The sequence below is a fragment of the Sorex fumeus genome, unplaced genomic scaffold (assembly GCF_029834395.1).
Source record: "Sorex fumeus unplaced genomic scaffold, SorFum_2.1 ptg000007l, whole genome shotgun sequence".
Classification (NCBI taxonomy): Eukaryota; Metazoa; Chordata; class Mammalia; order Eulipotyphla; family Soricidae; genus Sorex; species Sorex fumeus.
In genome coordinates this window covers 19,330,448-19,350,958 of record NW_026606064.1, presented here as the reverse complement: position 1 = coordinate 19,350,958, position 20,511 = coordinate 19,330,448, and the positions used below count along the sequence as shown (strand labels likewise).

Sequence of the window (20,511 nt, the reverse complement as noted above, 5' to 3'; positions counted from 1 at the left end):
GAAGGTCTCCTCCCTCCAGTGAAGGACCCCCAGGGGCAATATTCTTTGGCCCACATTTATTTATTATCTTTTCAGAGCTTGTTTTCTCTCAAGATTTGTCTGTAGAAGAATCAGTTGGGAATGTCTTGGTTGCTTTATAGATTCTCCTTTATTCAGTACATATGCACACAGAGAGCCTTCTTCACACACATGGATACAGTTGTTATGAATCAAGCTACAAAAATAAAAAGAGACTGGGGGAAAAAACCCTATTATTTTAGGCTTTAAGATAATGCCCTAAAACCCAAACTTGCCAACTTGTTTGCCCTCCCCTGCCTCATCATTCTTAATACTAAAATTATTTCAATGGGTAGTGACAGGCATTTGGAATTCCCTTAGTAGCTGTGGTACCCGAAGAATTGTATAGACTTGGTTCTCTTCAGTTCCCCCAAAGGGCTTTCTGGAAAGTGAGCAAGATCTTCCCTTAACTATGTAACCTCTTGGGCTGGAGCAATAGCACAGTGGGTAGGGTATTTGCCTTACATGCGGCTGACCCAGGTTCATTCCCAGCATCCCATATGGTCCCCTGAGCACCGCCAGGAGTAATTCCTGAGTGCATGAGCCAGGAGTAACCCCTGAGCATCGCCGGGTGTGACTCAAAAAGAAAGAAAAAACAAACTTTGTAACGTCTAATCATTTGTGGGAGTCCATAAACTTTTTAATTTCTTTTTTTTGTCCACAAGGAGTAAATGTGAGATGTCACTCTCCCTTGTGTCCCCAGGCTCCTTGGATGGGTGTGTAGGCTTGTTCTGCCTGTCTGTGGCCTCCCCTGGCATGTTCCAGATGTAGCTCTTTGCCTTGTTGTGAGCACAGCCTGTCAGTGTGCAGCTTTTGTCCCTTCCCTTCACTGGGTCGGGGACACCCTTCTTCCTTCCTTCTCATCTGCTACCTTTGTTTTCCTCATCACCAGGAATAGCACAGCCCCTGGTACAGTGTGTCCAGGCACTTTATTTCCAGGGGTTTTGAAGCAGTATTGGCTCACAGCATCCTAGTGGGGGTTTCAGGCTCTGCAGTATTGGCGTCAATATTTTTTTTTTCCCTTTATTTTATTTTATTTTTTTTAAAGTTGTAGATTTACAATTTTTTGTGCTTTGGCTTCAATTATACAATGATCAGATACCCATCCCTCCACCACTGCCCATTTTCCACCACCATGGATAATATCCCTCCCACCCCCATCCCCCCATCCCCCCTGTCTCTGTGGCAGGGCAATCCCCTGTGTTCTCTCTCTCCTTTGGGGTGTTGTGGTCTGCAAAAGAGGCATTGAGTGGCAAACATGTTCAGTCCATAGTCTACTTTCGACATGCATCTCCCCTCCTGGGAGGATCCTCCAAACATCCTTTATTTGGTGCTCCCTTCTCTATCTGAACAGCCCTTTCCTCTAGGATACCCGGCTGGCTTCTAAGTTATGGAGTAATCCTCCTGGTGCTGATCTCAGCTATTCTTGGGTATTAATCTCATACTTTGTTACTTTATATCCCCCAGATGAATGCAATCTTTCTATGTCTATCCCTCTCTTTCTGACTCATTTCGCTTAGCATGATACTTTCCATATTGTACCACTTGTATGTAAATTTCATGACTTCATCTTTTCTAAGAGCTACATATTACTCCATTGTGTAGATGTACCAAAGTTTCTTTAACCAGTCATCTGTTCTTGGGCATTCAGGTTTCTTCCAGTTTCTGGCTATTGTAAAGAGTGCTGCAATGAACAAACAAGTGCAGATGTCACTTCGACTATACATTTTTGCCTCTCTGGGATATATTCCCATGTGCTCGCTTCGGCAGCACATATACTAAAATTGGAACGATACAGAGAAGATTAGCATGGCCCCTGCGCAAGGATGACACGCAAATTTGTGGCGTCAATATTTTTTTCCGCCAGCAGTAGTCTGCCCTCCACTGTACAATTGATCCCTGGATGCCCGCTGCCCCTCCCCCTGACTCCCCTCCCCCACTGCTGGGCACTGCCATTCTGTTCTGTAGCCTCAGAGTTATTTTGTGTCAGTTGGTTTTACTTCTTTCCTCTTCCACATCTGTGGAAAATTATGATGTTTATCTTTCTCTGAGTTACTTCATGTAGATTCTAACTGCCAAGGTACTTTTATGTTATAACCAATAATAGGGGTTTTGTTTTGTTTTGTTTTGTTTTGCTTTGTTGGTGGTGGCAGGGGCGATTTCCCAAATGGTGTTCAGGAGACCGTTGGTGGATCCATCTTGATCAGCCAGGCTTAATTGTTCAGTATACAGGGCTGAGAGGTGGTGCTCGGGGCCTGCTGTGCTGGGATACTCAGGCCACCCTGGTGTGTGGGAGCTCTCCAGAGCCATACCGGGCTTTGGTGCTTAGGGGACCATGTGGTGCTGGAGGGATTGAACCCAGTTTGGACACCTTAACTGTCTAAGATCTTATAAAGTGATAGGGCGTATTTATCTCTTTGTGGCTGTATAGTATTCTACTGTGTGTGTATCTCACTTCTTTATCCCTTCCCTCATCCTTGGGTACTTTGATTCTTCCAATTGAAAAGTATGTTGCAATGCCATTAGTGGGCTTCTCTTCAGAGGCCTGTTTTCAGTCAGACTTTGGATTTCTTTTGCATTATGTAACCCCCACCCCATCTCTCTCTGTCACATAATGATTGAATGGGCACTGCTGGGCAGAAATTGAAAAAAAAAATTATAAGTGCTAATAATAGCTAATACTGTGTTACAGTTATGCTATGTAACAATACGTTGGGCTGGCCACATGCAGCAAGATCCTTATCTCCTGTACTACCTCTCTGGCTTAAAGTCATTTTTATCTTGCCTCATCTCATCTCCATATAACTCAGGGTAGCACTGCACTGTCACCCCATTATTTGTCAATTTGCTGGAGTGGTCCCACTAACGTCTCCATTGTGAGACTTCTGTTACTATGTTTGGCATATCAAAAACATCACGGGTGGCTTGCCAGGCTTTGCCGTGCGGGCGAGATACTCTCGGTAGCTTGCTGGGCTCTCAGAGAGGGGTGGAGGAATCAAACCCGGCTCAGGTTGCCGTGTGCAAGGCAAATGCTCTAGCGCTGTGCTATCACTCCAGCCCAAGACTCAGGGGTGAGTGTATTAACATTGTCATTACCCAAGGAGGAAATAGAAGCAGAGAGATGCTACAACCCACCCCAAGATCATTTTACCAGTGAGGGCATGGGGCGAGCATTGCATTCCAGGTGGCTGTTAGGTCACCTCTTCTTTTCACCGTAACACGGAGGGCGACAGAGGTTTTTAAACATGACTCACTGCAGTCATCAGTGCGGAGGTCCTTTTTCTTATCATCTTGGGCCCGGTGTTTCTTCTAGACGGGCTGCTCACCTGTGAAAGTCCTGTTTGCTTCGCTTTGCAGTCTCCATGTTCTGCCTCCAGTGTGGCATAAAGCAAGCCAGTGAGTCAACATTATCAGAACTAACTGAACGGGTCAGGCCTTCCACCGCCTCAGCATTCCATTGATTTCTGCCTCCATTTTCTTGGGAGCAGCTGCCTAGGTGGGGAAGCGCAGCTGGTTGGAGCAGGAACCAGGGCAGAGAAACTGACCAAATCCCCACTAGATGTCAGGCATTATTCTCTTTTCTCCATGTGCCAAACATCTCACTCCTTTTCCAAAGCTGACAAGGTCTGTGCTGCCTTTGTTCCTCTTTGAACACTGAGGCCAAGTTCAGTGAGTTTTCCAAGGACTCGGTTATTCTGTGGCAATGAGTCTAATGCTCTGTGTCACAAGTCTTTCTCGCCTCAGCCTTCAGTTCTGATTATGCAAGACAAAAATATGTTCCTTGAGTCTTGCCAGGAGTGATTCCTGAATGCAGAGGCAGCCCTTAGCACCTCCAGGTTTGGTCCCCAAAAAACAACCCCCCTCCAAAAATAAAAGACAGAATATTTAGAAATATTTTCTTAGTAGAGAATCTGCTGGCAAAACTGTTTCAACTAGCTGGCTTCTCTCTTTCTCCGTATTCCAGGTAGCTTGTAGACTTACTTCCTCCACTCCCTGTATTTTTCAAAAACAGCCCACGTGGTATTTGAGGAAGAAATAATGCCTAGTGATAGCTGATCAATGGGCCTCAGAGTCCTCTGGGGTCATCCTGCTGAGTTGAACTACTCCAACAAGCAAAAGGGTTTTTTTTTGTTTGTTTTTGCTCAAAGCAGCAGTGAATTTGCAGAGACTTTTGTGCCAGCCCTGGATTTAAGTATTCTGGGCTGTTTATCATCTGCTTTGGGACCCAATGAAAGACCCATTTTTTTTACCCCCTCCAAGACTTTAGACAATCTGGGCTTACTGCTTTTTAAAAGTCTGTTATTTGTGAACGGCTCTTTCTGACTTTCTCACCCCCAACCATGAAGTCATTTTTGATTTTTAAAAGGAACCACAGGTCTTGACAAAATGAACCCATCAGCTGGCTGCAGTTGCAATTTCAAGCCCATTACCTTTTTTTTTTTTTTTTTTTTTTTTTTGCTGCCAAGTTTGCAGCCAGGAAGGACCTCATGTGGACATTCACAGGGAGGGGAGGGGGCAGACGGGTGTGGGGGGGGGCGCAGGGTGAGCACGTCCGTTCAAGTGACATGTCTTTCATGAGTTGATTTCTTTTTCTAATTTGTACTTTAGCACTTAGAATATACCTTCTCTTTAGACTTTAGCTTGCCTCTTTTCCTTGAAGCCGAATTGCAGCTCGTTCATAACGCAGTTCCTAGGGAGAAGGAAAGCAACTTCCTTTTGCTAAAGAAACGATAAACAGGTACTTTCACTAAAATGAGAAACTAGTTCGTATTTCAATGCTTCCCTTTGGCCGATCCTCCTGCCACTTACACATGTTCAGTCGTGGTCTAAGTGTCTCCTGTGCGGGTGTAAAACACAGCCAAGCTCATGACTTCATGTGGGTGGAACGAATAACTCAGTGAAGCCGATCTAAGGCTGTCTCAACATGACATTGGCTTCCTCTTCATTTGTCTGCCTTGTGTCCGCCAGAAAGCCCATTTGGACAGCAGCTTCCTCCTCAGGTGGCGATTTGGGGTCCTCTAGCTCCCCCAGTGGAGTTATCTGGAACAGCATTGGAGGCTCACATCCCTACCTGAGTTCTCCTGGCCTTTAAGAAATACTACCAAATCCCACTCATCTGCCTCTGTGCCTGACAGAAAATAATGGGCTTAGGGATGATTTTTGACTTGCCAAGAAGAGGCATGCCGCAAGTATTTTTGGACTCTTGCAGGCCTGTTTTGTTCACAGGCAAATTATATGCAAACCCTTTAAAAGATACACAGAGCTGGTTAGGAGTTTGAAACCTTTAAATGGGCCTTTTTGGTAACACAGTAACTGGCTTGAGAAGGAGCCCAGGGTTTTTCTGTGTCAAGGAGTTACTGTGTATCATGCGGGTAGGGAAAGGATGGGAGAAGAGGGAATAACCGGAAGGAAATGGGCAAACATCACAAAGAAGCCTGTGGTTTCCTAGTGGACCTTCTCACCTTGAGGGGTCTGTCTGGGATGTGGGTGTTTGACTTAGCCTGACTATGTGTGGCTTAGAGAAGGCCCTGGCCTTTGTTTTTAGCCATAATTCTTGAAGCAGCAACAGCAGGAAGTACACCTACACCTATGATTTGCTCTTTGGGTATATGACCTAGGTAGATTTTGATTTTGCCCCTATATGATTTTCATATATTTTAATCTTCTTGGGAATCCTTTTTGTGCTTGTTAAAAAGGGAAGATTTCCAAGGCCAAGGGCCCAGGAATCTGCATTTTGCAAAAACCAGCCCTCAGGCCTCTCTGCTCCTGGATGCCCTGACCTGTTCTTTGTGAAACACAGGCTCAGAGGATGAGTCATTCTTGGTCAGACTAGGCAGTGGGTCATCAGTCCTTAGATGTGCATTTTCTCAGGCCCCTCAGTAGAAGCGGAAGCAGTAGTGGAGGTGTATATGTGTGTGTGGGAGTGGGGGGGGGGGTGTCTCCACTCAAGGCACTGTTCAGCAAGATGAGGCTCTTTCTGCATTGGCCAGAGATTAGTCACCCGAAAATCAGCTCCAGCAAGATTGCTGCCCTGCTCTCTCAGCCCATTTAAGCAGCTAAAAAGAAGAATTGTGGCTTCCTTGACCAGAGTGAATGTCTCCGGTTCTGCAGAGTAATGAAACACACAGATGTAAATTTCAGGGGGAAGGCACTGGATGGAGAATCACACCACCTGGTGCAGGGGTCAGCTGAGCTGCCTGGAGGTTAATGCAGAGGAGAGAAGAGGGGGGTGGCTTCCTGGGAGGAGTGGGGGCTCCCTGCCTGTCTGCCTGGGAAGGAAGATCCGTTGCCCACAGGGGAGAATCAGCCCGGTCTCGAACAGTCCTTCCTGGGCAGGAGGCTTTCCTGCTGCCGACTGAAGGCGGTACTGCTGGTTCCTCAGGGAGGAGGCGTGGATGATCAAAGGATGCCAGAATGGAAAGTATGTGTAACCTTTGACCTTTGGTCCTAGCTTAAAGAGGTATCGTCAGAGTGGTCAAAAGATGAGTCTGGATTGGTTCTTAGTTGGAAAATAAGTCAGATATCCACCAGCAATGGTCTCGTGGAGGGACGGGGTGGCAGCAACTCGTACCCTTAGGCTGTTAAAAGTGATGATGGTGGTAGAGACCTATAGTTCTTCTTGTTGATTTTTACATGAAAAGATGTCATGATAGTGACAAAGTTATGAAAGAATTGTGTATTTTGGGCTGGAGTGATAGTATAGTGGGTACGGCATTTGCCTTGCATGTGGCCGACCCAGGTTCTATCCCCGGCATCCCATATGGTCGCCCCAAGCACCGCCCATAGTAATTCCTGAGTGCAGAGCCAGGAGTAACCCCTGAGCATCGCTAGGTGTGACCCAAAAAGAAAAGAAAATTTGAAAAAAAAAAAAAGAATAACATGTCTTTTTTGGGTACTTGCAAGCAAAACTGCTCAGATTTTTTTCATCACTGATTTCTGGCAGTAATGATGGAGGAACCCATGTGCAGACACCAGGGTTAGTGATAGTCAAGGCAGTAGGGTGGGATTAGAGCAACAGTACAGTTGGCAGGACATTGTCCTGGCACGTGGCCGACCTAGGTCTGATCCCAGGTGCCTTGTATCGTTCCCCCGAGCCTGCCAGAAGTGATCCCTGAATACAGAGCCAGGAATAAGCCGAGCCCTGCTGAGTATAGTCACAAAACCAAAATACAAAGCAACACAGGAAAGTGAGGTGCTGGAACCTCCCCTGTTGGCTTCACCCGGGGTGTATGGATGGACCCAGTACCCCTGCTCCACTGCAGACATGCTGCCTTTTATCAGCATCTCACAGTTCCCATTTGCCTACTAGAGAGGAAGCTTGAAACTGACTTCTCATCCTTTCCTCTTTCTCGCCTTCTTCCTTCCTTTTTTCTCCAGAAATTTTAATTTGATCTAATGGTTTTATTTTTCTTTGTTACTTAGTAGTGTTCCAGTGAGGTTCAGCCTGATGGTGTCAATGCACAAGGCTACTACTCACTCCCACCCTTGATGAGACCCAGGCCTTAGGCACTTGCTTTGCGATGTAACATCACTAGTTACCTGCTGACAGTGGGGGCCTTTTTCCACTGTCACCTGTGTGTGTTTCTCTGTCACTTGGTTGATTCATGGTGTATTATGCCTTGTGTTTAGGAAAGTGAGGATGGTCATTTTGTGGAAAAGCTTATTTTTGCCTCTGCTGCTTTGGGCTCTTGGGCATGTGCCTGCCGGAACCTGAAACAGGACTTGAAGGCCAACGGGACATGGAGGTAACAGCTGCTGCTCATTTAGGTTATCTGATGGTGAGACCCCGGTCCCTGCATCTATGGCTGGAGCTGTTGCCGTGGCCTGAGGGGTGCCACAGGTCTGGTTCGCTGCCACCATGACTGTGCGGGTTGCAAAGGGAGGCTGGCGAGAGCGGATCGCCCTAGTCCAGCTTTGAGTGTGTGGGAATCTGAGGCTAAGGCAGCAGCTCGCTAACGCTATCATCCACCTCCTCCTTGACACTGGGCAGTCCTGAGCCTCTCCCACACAGATTGCAAACCACTGGCTTGGTGCTAAGCGGTGTTTCTACCTGAGGCTTGGAGTTTCCAGCCAGGTGGGCCAGAGAGGCATGATCCATCTCATCACCTTCTTTCTGAATCTGATCCCTGATTAAGATTCAGAGGTCAGATTTGGCTTGTGTGTCCCTAGGTCTGCTAGCAGAAGCAGAGTAAGCTGTTGATCCTTGAGTAATGCCACAGTCAAGAGTGCCAACCCACCCTGTCCCCAGAAATCGAAAATCTGCATCTGCCTTTTTATTCCCCGCGATGTTTGACAGGAGAAGCCAGCTGTTCCCTGGAAGCCTTTTCCACAACCTAAACCGCTGGTGATCGTATTTTGCATGTTCTCGGTATATGGTTCTGTATTCTTAAGATAAATTGTACTACAGTTAAGGAATTTGATGTGAAAAACTGAAGGAAAATGAGCTGAGTGAGGTCTTGGTCACAGTAAAGTATCATATCACCATAAATTTACATGATTCCAAGAAAATCCACAAAGAAATGGATTGGTACGTTTGAAACCCATGTTATTCAAAGACCAAATATATAGTACGTTCTCAGACTGTTGTTCTGCCTGGTATTGTTTTGTGGTGTTAAGAAAGAGGAAAATCTTGCCTGATGTTGAATGAGGCGATGTTATGTGAGGACCTGCTGTTCATTCGACAGTGTTTTGCTTACGGTCATTTTTGCAGAAACTGTTGGCAGTATTATAAGTACTGACTGGAATTAAAAGATGCTAATCCAACGGGCATGAGACCTGGATGTAGGGTCATTCGGATCCTAAGGAGCTCCCTGGCTTTGGGTCAGTTCCAACTTGCCTCTTTGGACGTGGTTTTCTCTCTCATGAGCTGTGCAATTAGTTACTAAGTAGCCTAGGAGGGCCTGGTGTTTGCATCCAAGTGTTACCGCAAAGGAAGACCAGAAGTAGATACTCAGGGCATCCCAACCAAGGGACACTGGGACCTCTCTGGGTTCCCTCTGATTCTGACATAATCCCCAAATACTAGTCCCACAACATTCTGCATTTTAGTTGCTAAAGCCATTTCTCAATGAGAAAGATGGTAAGAAGAGGTTACCACAGATTCTTAGTTAAGTAAGGCGGCTGCCATCTTATCTAGAACTCCTTCACTCCCATCTTTACATTTTGAGGGATGGAGGTAGGGGTTGTGTGAAGCAGAGTTTGGGGATTCTGGGTGCCAGCTATGGCAGTCAGTGGTTTGCTGCTGTGTACTAGAGAACTCAAGTGTTCAGGCCTGGCCAAGAAGTGGTGCTCTGGGGAACATGTGGTGTCAGGACTTGAACTTGGGGTTCATACATGCAAGACATATGCTCCAGCCCTCAGAGTTCATCTCCCACTCTTGTCTAGTTTTAAAAACATCTGTGATATCTAGAACTTAGACTTCCAGGCTCTAAAGAGGGAGAATGCTCAGATCAGGCAGCAACCTAAGCCTTCAGAGGAAGCCAGGCCCCTGTCTGAGTGCTTTTGAGAGACTGGACCAAGTCTTGTGAGCAAGTCCTTGGAAGTGGAGTATGTACTGACATGGAAGACGCGCCCTATTCCCTCCTGTGTTGGGGGGATCTTGAACATCAGCATTGGTATTCTGTCTCCTGCCAAATTAAATGCCAAAATCTCTTTTGGTGAGGATGGGAGTGTGGAGGACCTCGACCTTGTCCAGGTCCCTTCCCTTCCCAGTCTCACTGAACTGGTTGCTCAGACAGGGATCAGCTCACAGCTGTTGACCATAGCCAGCTGTTTTCCGAGCCCTGGCCACCCAAGGTCCACTGCGGTTGCCTTAGCAGGAGTCTTGAAGGTGCAGATGGCAGTCGTAGGAGAACAGGCACCCCTGACAGATAGTAGGTGAGCATTCTGGATGGGTGCAAAGCCTCTTCAGTAATTCCTAAAGAACGTACAAGTGCCCAAGAGCTGGTCCAGTGCAGGGGAGCTATTTTGTAACCATGCATATCCTCACTCATTTCCTTTGTCTTATATAGTCTATTTGTACTGCTGGGTGGGACCTGGGTGGGGACCAACAGCTCCACATCCCCATCTCCAGTCAAGTGTCGCCAGGAGTGGCCCTGGGGTCCCCTGATCACTGCAGGGACAACATTGACTGAATAAGTAAACGACGGATGCACGCATAGGTAGACAATGGACAGAAGGATATTTAGACAATAAATAAATGGATAGGTACACAGTAAATGGATAGATGGCTAGAGAGAGGTGTAGACAAATGGTAATAAATGGATAAATGGGTAGAGAGATGGATAGATAGGGAGTCCTTTGGACCTGGAATAGAAATAGCTGAGGCAGCAGCAAATCAGATGAGTCAAGAGCGTGATTGGAGCCCAAGGATCAATTTTAAATCAGTTTTTTAAAATTCCATAGGTCTAATGCTGGTGATCATGATGATGCTAATGATGAATGGCACAAGCGATGCCATTTATTGAGCGTCAACCGTACTAAGCATTTGATGTAGATCATGTCTTGGCATCCTGCCAGGAGCCCTGTGAGGTGCTGTCTCCAAGGACCAAACTGAATCAGCAGTAGGGAGCAGCCTGCCCCAGGGCCTCAGAAAGAATCCCGCCTTGATTCCCGATCCCCCCAAATGGATGCTCAGAAAAGGGTATCTGAGCACCAATACCTCATGGCAGGTGGAGACGCAGCCCCCCCTCCCCCCTGCACTTGGAATCCAAGGCACGTCTCAGGTACTGAAACCCAGTTGTTCGTGGATCAGCTGCTGCCAAAGTTGGCATATGACTATTGGTGGGAACATGGAGGTAATTTACTGCCTCTTTGTTCCAAAGAAATTGCCCTTCCTTCTTGAAGCTCCCAGACTCTCCTCTAAGATAGGAGGCGGGATGTGAGCAAGCAAGATGGGACTTGCCGCCTGGGATGCCACGATCAATCCACTCTTCGACCTCGTCATGGCGAGCCCAGTCAGCCCTGTTAGTGGGGATGTCTATCACCTGCTGAGGATGTTAACTGAGCCCTGTGCTCAGTTCATGCTGTAGTCAGAATAGTTTTTGTTGAAACTGTACAGTGGCGGTGACAGAGGACTGTCGGGGCAGGATTCTGGCATCTGTTGGAGAAGTGATGGTGTCTGTCAAGGAGGCAGGACAGCGGAGTAGATGCAGAGCTTGGCTACTTTCTAGGTGGCAGGTGCTGGAGCAGGCCTCCCCTCAGGCCAGACTTTCTCAGTGTGTGATCTTGAGGAAGTCATCACATCTTTCCAGATACACCCGTGAGGTGGGGATAAGAACTATACCCTTCAATTTCACGGGGAGGGGAAATGGTGCCCAGGACCATCCCCGTGTCATGGGCTGGAAGAGGAAGCGTAGACTGCAGTGTACATGGTCCTACACTCAGCTGTGCTACAGTGAAGGGATGTGGCAGGAGAGCCAGCAGACAGGAGAGATGATGGAGGGAGGTAGGGAGGAGCGCAGGAGCCAGCTTCCACCCCCTCCCACCCCCACTTCGCAGGTTGTGCAGGTGGGATGCACTTAGCTCCCAGGAACAAGCCATGATGTTGAAACAGTTTCTTCCTGGAAGCTCCCAGGAACTTCAGCATCCAGAGTCGTGATGGGGGAACCGTGCATGCGGCGACCCCCTCTGCAGAGCTTGGTCCCAATTTTTCCACCCCCCAGAAGAAAAGTAGGTGTTCCCGGTCTGCTGGACTCTTGGAATGTCATTCGGACTCCAGGAGAAGTGGAGGATGTCTATCCTAGATACCAGTTTCTAGTGAAATAGGCCGGTCTGGCAAGCAGCACTAGGCTTCTGGGAGAATGATTTTGGGCTTGTTAGTGGAACTCCTTTCTTCTCTCTACTCCTCCCATTGGGCGCATCATGCAATAAAATCCACAGAATGCGCGGGGTATACCGGATTGTGTCTGCACTGACTGCGTGTGAACCACCATGCCATTGACCGTTGGGGAATGAGTGATGCATCAACCACTGAGGTGTGAGCTCTACACCCAGCAGGGACTCTTGGCTGCTACGGGGCTTCCTGGGACTTTCCAAACAGTCGGATTATGCCCTCTTCCTGAAGGCCACTCGTGTGGCCATCTCATCTCGCCAGACATAGAAGGGGTGGTAAGAAGCCCTAGGACTTCTAAGTAAATGTCCAAAGAGGGGTTGGGCGGGTGTTTGCATACCTGGTTAGCAGGGATGATGCATGGGCACAGAATAGAACCTCCTGACAAATGATTGTTTCTCTTCCTGTAGCCAAGGCCAAGTCCAAGTGTGGGCCCACGTTCTTCCCCTGCGCCAGCGGCATTCACTGTATCATCGGCCGCTTCCGCTGCAACGGATTCGAGGACTGTCCAGATGGTAGCGATGAAGAGAACTGCAGTAAGTGAGGGGCTCCCTCTGAACTGTGTTTCTCTCTCTCTCTCTCTCTCTCTCTCTCTCTCTTGGATTATACCCGGCAATGCACAGGGGTTACTCCTGACTTACGCACTCAGGAGTTAATCCTGGAGGTGCTTGGGGGACCATATGGGATGCTGGGACTCAAACCTGGGTCAGCTGTGTGTAAGGCAAACGCCCTACCTACTCTACTATCGCTCCAATCCCTGAACCGCGTTTCTTATACCCATCCACCCTGCGCATCCACACGAACCTCACCCTCTTGTGCTGCTTCTACCGGTCACTCCAGCATTTTCCGGTGGTTCTTAAATTCTCTGCCTTTTTCTAGACCCCTCTATCTGTTCAGTACAGTTAAGGTGGAGGGTTCTTCCCCGGGACATCCAGTGCCCAGGCTCAGGGCCGGCGGTATGGGAAACATCAGAATTCCAGGCTTGGATTGGGGGTCAGGCCGTGCCAGTCTCTCTCATGCTGCACTCATGCCCTGTCTCTGAGCTGCCTCCCTAGACCCCAGATTTCGTCCTTACTTCCTGAGTGAGTAGGCACATGCTCCCCTCCCACTTTGGGGACCTCCTCTGTTGTGGATGTGGGATCTGTTTTGTTTTCAATTCTGACAGTGGTTCTCCAGGTCCTGGTATAGCATCCCCATGAGCAGGTAAGGAGGGGCAGAGGTGCTCAGCCAGTGGACACAGCTCCTGAGGGGGCAGAGCCAGTTCCTGACTCATTTACTCTCTCCTCCAATCCGTTGAGCTATTCAGCACCCCTGTGGCTTTTTGTTTGCATGCTTTTCTCATTTTGCATTCATTTTTCAAGCAGTTATTTACTTTTTTTTAAAGTTTTTTTGAAATTTTATTTTCATAAGGTTGTTCACATTGTAATCGATTACATTCAATATTTCAACACCAATCCCAACACTATTACACCTTCCCACCACCATTATTTCGATTTTTCCTGCCACTATTCAAGCCTGCCTGCCAGGGGAAGATGTTAGATAATTTATTTACTATTGCTTATTGTGAATATTTTGAGAGGTCACGTGGCTGCAAAAGTGGCCATGCACTTCTGGATTCTAAAATTGTAAATGGTTGTTGTCCAGAGATATCTCTGTACGGAGCTAATCCATTTTCAGATTCATTGGGAGTCTCTGGGTCAAAGTCAAGGTCGTTGATGTCCTGAGATGGCACCCAGAGGTAGATGGTGGGCATGACAACCAGGACCTGAAGCAGGCAGGGAGACGGGAAGGGGACACGCAGGTATTTGTAAGTTAATTATATGCAGAATGTATGAATATATTGTTGAAGAAATATCCAAGCAATGTAAATAGAGCAGAAGTCTTTGTTGACTGGTGCCTGCTCATGCCTTTTACCTGCTGTGTAATATTCCAAGCCACCAGTGCATTTAGTTGTCTCTGTCTGTATCATTTACAGCCCCTTTCTTGGCCTGCATACCTGAAGTCTCTTCTTTGCCAGCTTCTTTGCAGGTATCTCCCCCTGCTCCCCTGCATTCCTCCTCTCCCAGTGAGTCTTGGAATTCTTTTCTGCTCTTACATATTTTAATTATATGCCAGTTCTCTGTCTTCTCCTTCCTCTCATCTCTCCTCTCTTACTCTTTCCTCTTTCTCTAATGTGTTGTCCTCTTGTGTCCTTTTCTGAAAACTATTTTACCCCAGAAACATACACTTCAATGACTTCATGGTGGTTGGGATGGATTGGTTCTTTTTTTTTTTTTCCAAGTTGGCTCTGTTTTAATTCCCAGAGGGTGTTGGGGGCTGGGATCCATAGTGGAATGCTTGCCTTGCATGTGTGAGGCTCCGGGTTTGATTCCTGGCACTACCTCAAAACAAAACAAAAAATAGACGAAGATCCTGTGGAGGAGAGCTACAGCCATGCCCTGTGCTCTCTGTCCTTCCTGAGCTGGTCTCCTTATCCTTGCACAGCACGGCGGTGGTGAGTTTTGGACTTTTCTCGTGTCACTTTATCTTCCAGAACTCATGGCAACTCTCAGGCATGGTCACTGAATGGATGTGTACAGGGAGGGAGGTACAGGAATGGGGTGCAGAGAATGATTAGACTCACCCTCCACAAGACCCTGTCTTCTTGCCAGGGCAGGAAGAATCCTATGAGTACCCAGTATCCCTGAATGTCACATCAGGTTGTGTCTTGGTACCTCGCTTTTATGCTCCCACACCCTCCAAAACAAGGTACAAGGGTCTGAGCCACAGTCCTACAGGAAAGGCACTTGTCCTGCATGTGGCCGGCCTAGGCTCCATCCTTGGCACCATGTATGGTCCCCTGAGCACTGTAGCACTGTCCTCTCGTTGTTCATCAATTTGCTCGAGCGGGCACCAGTAATGTCTCCATTATGAGACTTGTTGTTACTGTTTTTGGCATATCGAATATGCCATGGGGAGCTTGCCAGGCTTTGCTGTGCAGGTGGGATACTCTCTGTAGTTTGCCAGGCTCTCCGAGAGGGACAGAGATGTCAAACCTGGGTTGGTCATGTGCAAGGCAAACACCCTACCCGCTGTGCTATCGTTCCAGCCCTCAACTAGGAATGATTCCTGAGTACAGGGCAGAAGCCAAATCTGAACACAGCTCTGTGTGGCCTCTCTCTCTCTCTCTCTCTCTCTCTCTCTCTCTCTCTCTCTCTCTCTCACACACACACACACACACACACACACACACACATGCACACCAAAAAAAAAAACTCATTAAAATGAAACAGGGTGTGAAGAGTTACTTCCCAGCACCCCAATAATGTATGGAGACTGGCTTAAAACTGTGAGTGATTAAAGGAAAGACCACTTTTAACAGGATTTCATTTTTGACTTTTGCTGTCCAAGGATATGCTTCTCTCACACTTCATTCTGCTCTCTAGCGATTGTGTACCAGCTGCTTTAACCATCATATGGTGCCTGGGGATCTTACTGACTCTAGGGGTGTGTACATATAGTGATGTGCTGAGCATGGTGACAGAGCTGGTAAGACCTGTCCCTGAATAGGGACCCAGTAGGGAGTGTCTGGGCGCATTTTACAAGCACCAGGAATCTGGTGTTGAGACCCATCCCCCAAGAATTATCACCTAGCTGCATTCCTAACTGCAGCATCTCTAGCCTTGTCTGGGATTGGGCCGGGGCAAAGTAGAATTGGAAAGGTGATAGGTCAGTGATGCTAAACTTTATGTGATTGGACCATCTTCTTAAGCCAAGACCCTCTATGATATATGTGTGTAGTTCGAAATAAAGTGAGTGGCCATTAGCTACTCCTGGAGTGGTTTCTCCACACACTCGTTATCCTTTTCCCCGCATCTGCCCAGACCCGGTGGACAACGTGTCTGGGCACGTTGGGGAGAAACAGTTCCCCAACAATGATGGATATAAATGTATATACATACATGTTTTGATATTATTTGTATACACACATAAATGTCATCCTGCAGCCTTTCTGCCATAATTAAAGACCCTGCTGATTTAAACTGGTGTTCCCTAAGGTGGGAAAATACTGTCCTTGGGTAGGGGAAGGATTCTGAGTACAGTGTATATGTAGGGATAAAGGCTTTCTGTTTGTTCCTGTAATGAAGGTATATTTCCAGGGAGTTACTGAGTTTGTTTGTTTTTTTTTTTTTCTTTGAAAAGAAGACAGTTACCAAATAATTTTGGGGGCGTTAAGCTGTTGATCTTGACATTGTCCAAAGAAATGAGTAAATTATACCCACTGCAAGTTGGGCCACGGGGGATTAAGCCTGCATTTCTTCTATCTTGTGCTCAGTAGCTTTAACTCACCACTTTGAAAACGAGCAAATAAAACTATGGCACCAAGCATTTATCTCCCATTTTCTGTAGCAGCTGGACTTTAGAGTAATTAAATAGCTGGCTTTGGAAGCTTCCTTTATATTAGAGGGCACAAGCTAATGGAAGAATGAGAGAATTGGAGTCTCTTTGTTTTATAGCCTCTAATGAAGAAATGGCTCATCAATGGCTGCTAACACCATTAGATGAAAAATTGATGGGGAGCTGTGTAACAGATGGATCAGATGAAAAGCTCCCAAAATCCACAGTCAATCTTTGGCGGCAGCTTCGGATCAATATAGCACCACTTCCAATGGAATGGAGACTTCTCATCACCCTCTGGATCCCTACATGCTATTGTCTTTACTGCTACCTGCAGTAAAACCCCAAAGAACACTGTCTCGGCGTGACTTGAAATTTTCAGATGCATGTGAAGAACTTTCTGTTTGGTTTGCTTTCTTGATTCTTCTCTCCAGGATCTCCAGATATGCTTTCCCATCTTTTCAAAGAACTTCTTTCAGCAGTTTGTTGTTGTTGTTGTTAGGCTGCTGGTTTCTCTACTTTTCCCCCCTTCTGTTGAAAAATATTTTTTTTTCACTTCATTCCTAAGAGATACTTTTACTGCCTGTAGAGTTCTAGGTCACTAGTTGTGTTCTTCAAGCCTCTTAAAACTGTCTCCTCCTTCTGGACTCTCCGGTTCTGGAGACAGATTTGCAGTCATTCATCTTGTGTCGTTTTTCTTTGGCTGCTCAGTAGATTTTTTTGTAATCTTAATAGCCTTTGATTTTCAGCATTTAAATTAGAATGTTTCCGAGTATGTTGATTTCTTTGAGCTTATCCTATTTTTGTTCATCTTCAATCTGTAAGTGTTTGTCTCTTGTCATCCTTGGTATATTCCCAGGTGCTTGTTCTTTGTGTATGTTTTGGTCCTGCATCTTTCTTGTAGGATTTTGATAATTGTTTTTTTTTCCATATTCTCCCATTTGTTTTCAGGATACAAGGAAATCTAAGTTTCATTTCTGCTCATAGTTAACAAGTTAATGTTCTCTATTCTTTTTTCTTTTTTAAATTTAGTCACTGTGCAAATATATATAGTTACAAGGTTGTTCATAATTGGGTTTCGGTCATACCAATACCCATCCCTTCACCAGTGTACATTTTCCACTGCATCTGTCCCAGTTTCCCTCCTATCATACTCCTATCAGCCCTTTCCCACACATACACAGCTTGTCTCTATGGCAGGCATATTCTCTCTCTCTCTTTATTTCTCTCTCTCTCTCTCTGTCATTATGGTTTACAATATAGGTACTGAGAAGTTATCATGTATATATAGATATAGGTATATCCCTTTACCAAATTTCCACACTTGGTTCTGGTTCAGAGTGATCATTTTCAACTAACATTGTCTTACTGGTCTCTTCTCTATCCTAACTGCTCTCCCCTTGCCCTTACCCTTGTGGCAAGCTTCTTTACATGGACCAGTCCTCCTCCTTTCCCTTGTTTTTTCTGTCTGTTGGTATTGGCTGGAGCGATAGCACAGCGGTAGGGCGTTTGCCTTGCACGCAGCCAACATGGCCGACCCGAGTTCGATTCCTCCGCCCCTCTCGGAGATCCCGGCAAGCTACCGAGAGTATCTCGCCCGCATGGCAGAGCCTGGCAAGCTACCCGTGATGTATTCAATATGCCAAACACAGTAACAACAAAGTCTCACAATGGAGACATTACTGGGCCCGCTCGAGCAAATCGATGAACAACGGGAGGACCGTGACCTTGACCTGTTGGTATTAGTCTCACATTACCCTTTCTATATCCCACAGATGAGCGCAATCATTCTATGTCTGCCCCTCTCCTTTTGACTCATTTCACTCAGCATAATACTCTCTATGGCCATCTATTTATAAGCAAATTTCACAATTTTACATTTCCTGGTGACTGAGTAGTATTCCTTTGTGTAGATATACCATAGTTTCTTTTTTATTTTTTAAGATTTATTTATTGAATCACAGTGAAATAAACCTATGCAAAGCTTTTCATTTTTAGATTTCATACATACAGTGTTCCAACACCAACCCCTCTACAGGTGTACATTTCCTAGCATCAGTCTCCCCAGTTTCCCTCCCATCACCCACACCCCACACCCCACACCCCAGCCTGCCTCTGCTGCCTCTATGGAAGGCACTTTTCTTCTCCCTCTCTCTCTCCCTCTCGTTCAGTGTGATTATTTCCAACTATTATTGTTTATCGATCCCTTCTCTATCTTACCTGTCCTCTGCCCCGTGGTTTTTTTTTTAATCCAGTCCTCTGTTCTTGGGCACTCAGGTTGTTTCCAGATTCTGCCTATTGTGAATAGTGCTGCAGTGAATGTAGAAGTGTAGATGGAGTTTTTGCTGTGTGATTTTGGGTCCCCAAACTGTATTTTCAGAAGTGGTATTGCTGCATCATATGGAAACTCAATTTCTAGTTTTTTTTTTAATTAGCGAAACACCATGAGTTACATTGTAGACTTACAAATTTTTGTGCTTGGGTTTCAGTTATACAGTATACAATGATCAGTTTCTAGTTTTGAAGAAATGCACAGGGCTGGAACAATAGCAACAGCGGGTAGGGCATTTGCCTTGCTTGTGGCCAACACGGTTGACCTGCTGTTCAATTCCTCCACCCTCTCAGAGAGCCTGGCAAGCTACGGGGAGTATCTCGCCTGCACGGCAAAGCCTGGCAAGCTACCTGTGACATATTCGATATGCCAAACACAGCAACAAGTCTCACAATGTTACTGGGCCTGCTCAAGCAAATCCATGAACAACTGGAGGACAGTGACAGTAACAGTAAAGGAATGCACATATTGTTTTCCAAAAAAGGCTGACCCAGTCATCATACCCACCAACATTAAAGGAGAGCTAATATCTTTGATTATTAACCTCTTATCAGCTGAGTATTGGGTAAATAATTATTTGCATTTCCATGGATTGTCTTTGTATCTTGGTCACTGCTTCTTTTGAGTTACAGAAGTTTCTTAGTTTAATGTAGCACTGTAGCACTGTCCTCCTGTTGTTCATCGATTTGCTCGAGCGGGCCCATAACGTCTCCATTGTGAGACTTGTTACTGTGTTTGGCATATTGAATACGTCACGGGGAGATTGCCAAGCTTTGCCTTGTGGGCGAGATACTCTCAATAGCTTGCCAGGCTTTCTGAGAGGGGCGGAGGAATCAAAACCGGCCATGCCCTACTGCTGTGCTATCACTCCAGCCCCTTCTTAGTTTAATATAGTTCCATTAATTTATCTTTGTTTCCATTTGCTTGTTCAGTGGTGTTTCATCTTTGAAAATGCCTTTGACTTCAATATTATGGAGAGTTCTGTCTACATTTTCCTCCATGTACCTTATAGATTCATGCCTTTACTCCATTTTGTTTGTTTGTTTGTTTGTTTTTGCTTTTTGGGTCACACCCAGCTATGCATAGGGGTTACTCCTGGCTTTGCACTCAGAAATTACTCCTAGCGGTACTCGGGGGACCATATGGGATGCTGGGAATCGAATCTAGGTCGGCCGCATGCAAGGCAAACACCCTACCTGCTGGGGTATCACTCCAGCCCTGCCTTTACTCTATTTTGATCTGACTTTTGTGCTTCGTGTTAGAAAGAGGTCTGAATTGATTCTTTTGTCTGTTTTCCCAGATGCCCAGTTTTCCCAGTAACACTTGTTGAAGAAGTCTTCCTTGATCCATTTCCTATTTTTTGCTCCTTTGCCAAAATTAAGTGATCATATATTTAAGAGTTGAATATCAGGATATTCAACTCTTTCATTGGTCTGTGGGTCTGTCTTTGTACTAATATCATGCTGTTTTAATAACTACCATTTTGTAGTACAGTTTGAAGTTGGGGAAGGTGAGACTTCTATCTTCTTTTTCCCAAGGATTGCTTTAGTTATTCGTGGGGGTTTATTGTTTTATATGACTTTTAGAGTTGTTTGATCTATTTCTTCGAAAAATATTATGGACACTCTTTTTTTTTAATCACAGCCTGCAATGCTCAGGAGTTACTCATGGCTCTGTACTCAGGAATTACTCCTGGTGGTACTTGGAGAACGATATGCAATGCCAGGGATAGAACCCAGGTTGGCCATGTGCAAGGCAAACACCCTACCTGCTGTGCTTCACTCTGGCCCCTATGGGTATTCTTAAGGGGATGGCACTGTATTGGGGAGTATTGCCATTTGATGCATTTGATATGCCAAACACAGTAACGACAAGTGTCACAATGGTGACGTTACTGGGCCTGCTCGAGAAAATT

General features: G+C 46.1%; 1 protein-coding gene and 1 non-coding gene across 3 annotated transcripts in view; both read left to right on the top strand.

Annotated features, from left to right (window-relative positions):
- Nucleotides 1-20,511, top strand: part of LDLRAD3 (low density lipoprotein receptor class A domain containing 3) — a 283,792-nt gene that overhangs the window by 125,796 nt on the left and 137,485 nt on the right. For both annotated transcript variants that reach the window (XM_056136987.1, XM_056136978.1), the window contains exon 3: nucleotides 12,298-12,423. In XM_056136987.1, coding sequence (XP_055992962.1) covers nucleotides 12,298-12,423 — 126 coding nt within the window. The remainder of the gene's footprint in view (nucleotides 1-12,297; nucleotides 12,424-20,511) is intronic.
- On the top strand, nucleotides 1,812-1,918 carry LOC130016961 (U6 spliceosomal RNA). The gene has a single exon (XR_008791295.1). It is a non-coding gene; the product is annotated as a U6 spliceosomal RNA (small nuclear RNA).